Source organism: Lynx rufus, unplaced genomic scaffold, assembly GCF_022079265.1.
Source record: "Lynx rufus isolate CCGP_SWC_20201006 ecotype Redwood Valley unplaced genomic scaffold, mLynRuf1.p SCAF_6, whole genome shotgun sequence".
Classification (NCBI taxonomy): domain Eukaryota; kingdom Metazoa; phylum Chordata; class Mammalia; order Carnivora; family Felidae; genus Lynx; species Lynx rufus.
Genome location: NW_025814878.1, coordinates 114,315,325 through 114,324,059, shown reverse-complemented (window position 1 = coordinate 114,324,059; position 8,735 = coordinate 114,315,325). Strand labels below are relative to the sequence as shown.

The 8,735-nt window shown below is 47.6% G+C and overlaps 1 protein-coding gene across 2 annotated transcripts; it reads left to right on the top strand.

The window, feature by feature from the left end:
* The first annotated feature begins 238 nt into the window (after nt 1–238).
* On the top strand, nt 239–8,076 carry BRD2 (bromodomain containing 2). Of its 2 annotated transcripts, none has more exons than XM_047101611.1 (12): nt 239–327; nt 1,974–2,277; nt 2,890–3,027; nt 3,542–3,680; nt 3,775–3,989; nt 4,092–4,466; nt 4,977–5,105; nt 5,408–5,659; nt 5,787–6,052; nt 6,574–6,878; nt 7,101–7,223; nt 7,329–8,076. In XM_047101611.1, exons 1-12 carry the CDS (start codon nt 299–301, stop codon nt 7,466–7,468), a joined length of 2,415 nt encoding a protein of 804 aa, XP_046957567.1. In that variant the 5' UTR covers nt 239–298; the 3' UTR covers nt 7,469–8,076. The 2 variants fall into 2 exon arrangements, with proteins under 2 accessions (XP_046957567.1, XP_046957568.1); XM_047101612.1 differs by lacking the exon at nt 239–327 and adding an exon at nt 2,537–2,628 and having other exon boundaries at nt 2,185–2,277.
* Nucleotides 8,077–8,735: the final 659 nt, after the last annotated feature.

Here is an 8,735-nt window from a genome sequence, read left to right as displayed (position 1 = left end):
CGTCCTAGTGTTTGAGGAGTCTGTCCCCCCTCGCTCGCCCGCCTCTGCTGAGGCCGCCGCCATTTTCTCACCGTCCGCCTCCCGCGGAGCGCGCCAAGCTGCTGGGAGCTCTCCGAGAAGCAGCGAAGAAGACTGTTTTCGCGCCGGCCCGGCGGGGGGGTTATCGCCTGGAGGGCCAAGGGCAGCGGCCCTCCACCCCCCCCGCACTTCCCGGGTTATGCTGGACCGGGCGGTAAGGGGAACCGAGGCCATCCGGACTTTTCGCGGCTGAGGGCAGTGCCGGTTCCCCGTCGTCAAGATGCTGCAAAACGTGACTCCCCACAGCAAGTACGTCCCCGCGATCCGCGTGTGGGAAGGGGACGTTGGGTTGCGGCACGGGAATGTGGGACGTCGGGTTCGGAGGGAGGACGGAACCGACTCTGGCGCGATGCTGTTTCGCGGCGCGACTGTTAGCTCTCGGGGGCTCGCGGGGTGGGGGGGGTTGGGTGGCGGTTTGGGAACGGTGGTAGACGGCCAGACACTGCGTATGGCGGGAGTATAGGTTGTCCATTTATACGTTAGTTTTCCCGCCGTGGTCCAATCGTGATGTAGCCCGGCAGAGCTAGGTTGGCAGCGTAATGTAATGGGAAAAGACGACGTTGAGTGGGTTGCCGGTCCTGCGGGTGGTGGGTCTGTCGTCTAACAACGGTTTGTCATAGGTCTTTTGGGGTGTTTCGTGGCCACATCTGATCTATAGGGTTGCCATGGTGATAGAGCCTCAGCCTGGCTACGGAGATTCCCACAGTAGGGTAGAGGGATTACTTTTGGCTATGGGTTGTTCTGTCCAGACTAGGTCATTGAATTTGTCTTTTAAGTGACCGGGTCAGTTTTGGGTCGGGGGTTTGCGTGCGTTTTGTTTGGAGGGGATGTTTTTGATAGCTTTGAGAGTTTCGTTTGGGCAAGAGGGTGGAGCTAAGGATTTTTTAGTCCAGCTCTGCGGATGTAAACAATGAGATCTCGGTGTAATGTCTCCAGTCTTAGGTCCTAGGGAAACACCGGGTCCTGAGGAGTACCAAAGAGTGTAAATTTGAATCGCTCTTGGCCACTGATTTCCAGAGTCTGGTGCTAGAGTGGGAGCCGTTAATTTTATTTTTTTGGCGGGGTCAGGCGTGTTCTATCACTCTTGGGCTGGAACTTGCTGACCTTGACTGGGGATTGGGCCGGCTCTGTATTTGAGTTCTTTGGGGGGAAGGAGATGAATTTGAATAATTTCTGGGGTCTGGTAGCTGTGTTTTTCCAGACTGTGAAGTCTGACAAATGCTCCCTTCCTTGTCGGAAATTTTAAGTTGGTAAGGTTTTCCGTTAGATTTTTGGTTCATTTTCTGCTTTAAACTAAGAGCTTGTGGGGAGGATGGTGATCTCTTGTGCCCAGATAGATGGATTCTTAGGTGTTTCATCAGCATTTTATGAAATTTTCTCCCTGTTTTGTTCCCTTCCTCTTTTCTCTTTTCACCCGTTTCCCTCAGGCTCCTACCACCATGGCAACCACCTAGCCCCTAGTGAGGAGGAAGCTTGGGTTTTGAGCTTCTCAGCCCCACCCATTTTGCTTAAGTCCCATCCCCTAAAGCTTGTGGTGTTCAAATGCTATGCTGTGCTTTATCAGAAACCATTGGGAAGGTTTTTTTTTTTTCTCGTTTAAGTGGAAGTGCAGATGATAAGAGTTTTTCAAGAGTCCAGAAGGTGGGCTGGGAATAGGTGTACTAAAAATGGAGGAACTAGAAATTGGGGGGAGGTGGGGCAAGAACAAAAGCTCCACAGACTGTTTGGATATTGGTTGTGGTTAAGAATAATTTCCATAAGTTTGATTACCTCTCACTAAGTTTCAAGCCTGGATTTATTGGGTGTATCGTGTAACTGGCTGTACTGGGTTTTGTTTTGTTTGTTTTTTTTTTCCCATGAAATTACCACATCTAATTATGTTTCCCATTTCACAGGCTCCCTGGGGAGGGGAATGCAGGGTTACTGGGGCTGGGCCCAGAGGCAGCAGCACCAGGGAAAAGGATTCGAAAGCCCTCCCTGTTGTATGAGGGATTTGAGAGCCCCACAATGGCTTCAGTGCCGGCTTTACAACTGACCCCTGCCAACCCACCACCCCCGGAGGTGTCCAATCCCAAAAAGCCAGGACGGGTTACCAACCAGCTGCAGTACCTGCACAAGGTGGTGATGAAGGCTCTGTGGAAACATCAGTTTGCATGGCCTTTCAGGCAGCCTGTGGATGCAGTCAAATTGGGTCTGCCGGTGAGTAGGGATGGGATATTGGAGTGGGGGGAGGTATTGGGAATGAAAAAGAATGTGTGTGAATGGAGGTGGGCTGCTTAGTGTAGGTGCTGCGGCCCCTAGGGAGTTCCCATCTCTCTCCTGTAGGGCAGATAGCCACCAAATTTCTGGATTCTTGGTCCTTTGTGATTATTGATCCAACAGCTTGCTATCTTGGCATCTCTCATTGTGCCCTCCATGTGTCCTTCCTTAACTTTTGTGCCCTGGCTCCATTTTACAGATTCCCACCCCAGGTTGGGAGAGGACCACGGTGGCCAAAATTCTTAGCTTCTTCCTCTCCCTCATGCAGCCCATGGATAGCCAGCCCCAGAGGTAATGTCACAGGATGGGAAACCTTCCAGAGTTGGGAGGGAGGTGGGTGGTTAGAGAAGGGCACTAGGGGCCTCCCAACGGGTGCTAAGAATCCCATTCCATTATTTTTCTGTCCTTAGTTTAATTGGGGCCGCAGTTTAGGGGACTACATACTTTGATGCATAGGGGGTGTGTATGTGCGTGTTTGCTGGGGTCAGTGGTTTGCCTAGGAAAACCAGCATTTATTTTTCAGTGGTTCTGACCTAGCATTTCTTTCTTTAGGATTATCACAAAATAATAAAGCAACCTATGGATATGGGTACTATTAAGAGGAGACTTGAAAACAACTATTACTGGGCTGCCTCAGAGTGTATGCAGGATTTTAACACCATGTTCACCAATTGTTACATCTACAACAAGGTGAGTTTTTCTGTGTGTTTATTAGTGGATGGAGAGAGAATGATTCTGATATTGCTAGATATTTTGCTGGCATAATGTTTTTTACTGTGGAAGGTATTTTCAGAGTAGGGAGGATCTAGAAAATCTGAACTCTAAAGGATACCACTGAACACAAGTGATGTGGCTTCAGAGATCTAGTGGTAAAGGTTATTTAAGTAGAACATTTTCATACTTGGGGATGGTGGCCCTGTTTCTCAAAGAGAAACCTCCAGAGAGCTGAGTAGAGCAGAATCTATTCTCCTTGACGTTCTCATTCCCTTATTTTTTGAATTTTTTTCTTTACCGTGTTTTGAGGGACAGAATTGGGGAAGAACATGGAAATAAGTGGCCCAGTGTAGGTAATTTTCAGTACTTGATGACAGAGATGTCTGTCTGAGCAGGTGGGTAGTTTTGATACTTGGGGCTAGGAATTCCTCTCAGGAAAATGGTTTGTCTTTAGCTGGCATTTGAACCTTTCTGTTTGTGTTCCCTGTAGCCCACTGATGATATTGTCCTGATGGCACAAACATTAGAAAAGATCTTTCTACAGAAAGTAGCATCGATGCCACAAGAGGAACAAGAGCTTGTGGTGACCATCCCTAAGAACAGCCACAAGAAGGGGGCCAAATTGGCAGGTAGGAAGAGTGGCAGGCAGTTTTGCTAATGGAGACCAAAAGACCGAGAAGGTAATAGAACTAATCTTTTTTTTATTACTTTTTTTTTTTTTAGCACTCCAGGGCAGTATTACAAGTGCCCATCAGGTGCCTGCTGTTTCTTCTGTGTCTCACACAGCCCTATATACTCCACCACCTGAGATACCTACCACTGTTCTCAACATTCCCCATCCGTCGGTCATCTCTTCTCCCCTTCTCAAGTCTTTACACTCAGCTGGACCCCCGCTCCTTGCAGTCTCTGCAGCTCCCCCAGCCCAGCCCCTTGCCAAGGTAACAGATCTGTGGAGTTCTTTTGGGCGTTGGGAAGGGAAAGGACTCGGATGAGGTGGACCCTGGGGTAAAAGGCTCCCATCTTGTGTTTTTTTTCTGCAGAAAAAAGGCGTAAAGCGGAAAGCAGATACTACCACACCTACTCCTACAGCCATTCTGGCTCCTGGTTCCCCAGCTAGCCCCCCTGGGAGTCTGGAGCCTAAGGCAGCACGTCTTCCCCCTATGCGTAGAGAGAGTGGCCGCCCTATCAAGCCCCCACGCAAAGACTTACCTGACTCTCAGCAACAACACCAGAGTTCCAAGAAAGGAAAGCTGTCAGAACAGTTAAAACATTGCAATGGCATTTTGAAAGAGTTGCTCTCTAAGAAGCATGCTGCCTATGCCTGGCCTTTCTATAAACCAGTGGACGCTTCTGCTCTTGGCCTGCATGACTACCATGACATCATTAAGCACCCCATGGACCTCAGCACTGTCAAGGTACCCACTGCATGGGGCAGATGGGATGCTCAGGCAGTGATTGGAACTTTGGGCTCAATAAAACAATCGGTCACTTATGGGCATACAGCAGTCTTGATTCTTGGTATTTTATTTTTTACAAAATGGTAATGGAGCAGAAGGCTAAGTACTTGATAATTGAGTTTGTGTTTCTTGGAGTTTCAAACTGTATGGTGAGTTCTGTCTTTAGATCAATCCTATCCATGTACGTTTAAGTCCTACTTCGGAGCATTGGGTTAGAGGAGTATGGGGTTGGAAGGATAGTCAGAGGCCACTCACCCCTATCACTTAGAAATGGTTTTTTTTCTAGATGTAGACATTTCTTCAACCCACCCAAATTTCTTTGACTTCAAACTTGAACCCCAGAGCATAGATCTTTAAGGTCATCCCTTTTGTGCTCTCAAGAGAGGGCTACTCTTGTGGTGTCTGGGGTTGGCAGGGAAAGGTGAGTCTCCCTGCCTGTGCAGCTTCTGATGCTGCCTCCTTCTGCAGCGGAAGATGGAGAATCGTGATTACCGGGATGCACAGGAGTTCGCTGCTGATGTGCGGCTTATGTTCTCCAACTGCTATAAGTACAATCCCCCAGACCACGATGTTGTGGCCATGGCACGAAAGTTGCAGGTGAGTGGCACAGTTGAAATTTGAAGAACAAATGGGTCTGGGCAGAGGTTTTGTCATTTGCTATACAACCTCATTATGAGGATCTTTCAGTATGCATTGTTAACAAACTGGAACTATACCAACTACATCACTAATTGGCTTGGGTATAATCAGGGCACAATTTGCTGACTGAGTGGAGTCTGCTTGGAATTCTCTTTCCTCTCTGCCCCTCCCTCACGTGTGCCTTCTCTCTCAAATACACTCAAAAAAATACCAGGGCACAATTCACTAGCATGGTTTTGAATGTGCTTTTTTACTCCTAGGATGTATTTGAGTTCCGTTATGCCAAGATGCCAGATGAACCACTGGAACCAGGGCCTTTACCAGTCTCTACTGCCTTGCCACCTGGGTTGGCCAAATCCTCTTCAGAGTCCTCCAGCGAAGAAAGTAGCAGTGAGAGCTCTTCTGAGGAAGAAGAGGAAGAAGATGAGGAGGATGAAGAGGAAGAAGAAGAGAGTGAAAGCTCAGACTCTGAGGAAGAAAGGGCTCATAGATTGGCTGAACTACAGGAACAGGTATTTTGTCACTATAATCAGTTTATTTTGTAAGACATTGGTGCCCTGTTTTTGCCCTTTTTTTCCTCTAACTCCTTTTGATTCTACTTTATTTTTCCCATGGTGCACCTGATTCTTTTTTCTCCAGCTCCGGGCAGTACATGAACAACTGGCTGCTCTGTCCCAAGGCCCAATATCCAAGCCAAAGCGGAAGAGAGAAAAAAAAGAGAAAAAGAAGAAACGGAAGGCAGAGAAGCATCGCGGCCGAGCTGGGGTTGATGAAGAGGACAAGGGAACTCGGGCACCTCGCCCATCTCAGCCCAAGAAGTCCAAGAAAGCAAGTGGCAGTGGGGGTGGCAGTGCTGCTACACTAGGTCCCCCTGGCTTTGGACCTGCTGGAGGAAGTGGCACCAAGTAAGTTCTGAGAGGGTGAGAAGCAGAGATGGGCTTGGCTATTTCTGTAATCTCCAGGGGAGGATGCTTTCTCCCACTCCTTGCCGAGTTTTATCTAACCCAGAGGGCAGCACAGCTTTTCTGTAAGTGGTCGGGTGTAACAAACAGATTTTTGTCTGGTGTCATGCAGAAGCAGCAGCCAAAGACCACATGGAAGCATAGGTATGACTGCGCCAATAAAAGTTTACTTGCACAAAACAGTTGGCAGCCCTGATTTGTTCCCTTAGTTTGTCTGTTCCTTTTCTCCATACCAGTCTATACAATTCTTGTTTTCCGCAGTGGTGTGTGTTAGTAGCGTTTTAGGGAGCAAAAAGATGGATTCGGGCCAGTATACCAATGTCTAGTTCTCAAAGCCCAGATTAAATGTAAAATGCTTGGCCTGTATAATTCCGAAAGAGAGTTTGGATTACTGAATTGGACAGTGGGAATGTGTTGGGAGTTAGTGATGCTTCCCTAATTGACAATTTTTTTTTTGCCTGTAGACTGCCCAAAAAGGCCACAAAGACCGCTCCACCTGCCCTGCCTACAGGCTATGATTCAGAGGAAGAAGAAGAAAGCAGACCCATGAGTTACGATGAAAAACGGCAGTTGAGTTTGGACATCAACAAATTACCTGGGGAGAAACTGGGTCGAGTTGTGCACATAATCCAGGCCAGGGAGCCTTCTTTACGTGACTCAAACCCAGAAGAGATTGAGATTGATTTTGAAACCCTCAAGCCATCCACGCTTCGAGAGCTTGAGCGCTATGTCCTTTCCTGCCTAAGAAAGAAACCTCGGAAGCCCTATAGTGAGTATGAAATAAATTGTACCATATTAATCTAGTAATCCTCATGTAGTTGGAGAAGGGGTAGTGAGCCGGGTATGCTTGATGCACTCATGATTGTCCACTTCCAGGGAGGTGGGATATGTTTGTCACTTCCTGCTCTTCGAGAAAGGAACTTGAGAACAACACTAGGTGCACTACAACTAGATACTTGCAACCTTAGGCCTGAAATGTTTCTTTTTCTAGCCATTAAGAAACCTGTGGGAAAGACAAAGGAGGAGCTGGCTTTGGAAAAGAAGCGGGAACTAGAAAAGAGGTTACAGGATGTTAGTGGGCAGCTCAATTCCACCAAAAAGCCCCCCAAGAAAGGTGAGTATCCTGAAAGCTAGCACAAATTTGCTATATTCCCCTCTAGTCTTCTTGATAAATGGAGATCAGACTTCCAACTCTTTAACCTTCAACCTTATTCTGCAGCAAGTGAGAAAACGGAGTCCTCATCGTCGGCACAGCAAGTAGCAGTGTCTCGCCTCAGCGCTTCCAGCTCCAGCTCAGATTCCAGTTCCTCCTCTTCATCATCCTCTTCTTCAGACACCAGTGATTCAGACTCAGGCTAAGGGGCCAGGCCAGATGGGGCAGGAGGCTCCGCAGGACCGGACCCCTAGACCACCCTGCCCCACCCTTTCCCCCCCTTGCTGTGACACTTCCTCATCTCATCCCCCTCCCCCCCACTGTAGGAGAGCTGGCTCTGCACGGGGGAGGGGTGCAGGGACATTTACTGAAGGAGGGACATAAATGGACAAAATAAGATTGAGTTCCCAGCCACATTGAGAGTGACCTCTTGGGCTTAGAGCCCCATTCAAAATGACTGGGGTGGGGCAGGGGTACAGGGTGGGAGTGGGCAAAGGCCCTGATACGGGGTTACCTGAGGCCATAGCTGCCCTGTTCACTTGTAAAGGCCCTGTTTTGAGGTTGTTTGTTCTAATTTATTTTAAGCTAGGTAAGGCTGAGGGGTGTGGGGCCATGGTCCCCTCAGCCTCCATGGGGAGGGAAAAAGGGGGAGCTCTTTTTTTACGTTGACTTTTTTTTTTCTACTCTGTTTTCCCTTTTCCTTCTGCTCCATTTGGGGCCCCTGGGGGTTTCAGTCATCTCCCCATTTGGTCCCCTGGATTGTCTTTCTTTGTCTGTTGATTCTAACTTGTAAATAAAGAAAATATTATTCAAATTTTGAGTTACCTTAATAGCGTTTGCTTTTGTAGTGTTACAAAAGGAGAATGATATAATTGAGAAATTTGAGGAAAATATTCCTGAGGTGACAAAACAGAAGAGCCCTCCTGTAGTTGGATTGTCTTTTAGTTTTTAAACCAGGTTGGCTGTTCCTGTGGTAAATTCATCTGCTTTTTGTAAAGTAATCCTTGGAAATAATCTTGATAGGTTTAGAACTCAAGATAGGTTCTGAGGTTTTCCTCTTTAGTGCTCTATGTGGATTATTTCCTGAACACACAAACCAAATGTAAACGGAATGGATGGTAGCCAATGGCAGGTATTTTTTTGTATTCTGCATCTGACTTGAGAAGGCAGTTGTACTTGCTTTTGAAATTTTCTCCTTACCCTCAAATTCCAGATTTACAGAGCCCTGCAGTTTATTAATAAAATGCAATCCAGCAATTTTTGCCAAATTCAGATGATAAAAACTCCTCTTCAGGGCGTCTGGGTGGCTCAGTCAGTTGACCATCCAACTTCAGCTCACATCATGGTCTCCTGGTTCATGGGTTCAAGCCCCATGTAGTCCACTTCAGATTCTGTCTCCCTTTCTGACTCTTCCCCATGTGGCATGCACTACTCCCCACCCGCCCCCCAAAAAAAAAACATTAAAAAAACTAA

Coding starts and splice junctions, on each gene's coding strand:
- BRD2 (XM_047101611.1), top strand. CDS start 299: ATGCTGCAAAACGTGACTCCCCACAGCAA. Junction 6,053..6,573: donor GCTGGAGGAAGTGGCACCAA/GTAAGTTCTGAG, acceptor TTTTGCCTGTAG/ACTGCCCAAAAAGGCCACAA. Junction 6,879..7,100: donor GAAACCTCGGAAGCCCTATA/GTGAGTATGAAA, acceptor TTCTTTTTCTAG/CCATTAAGAAACCTGTGGGA.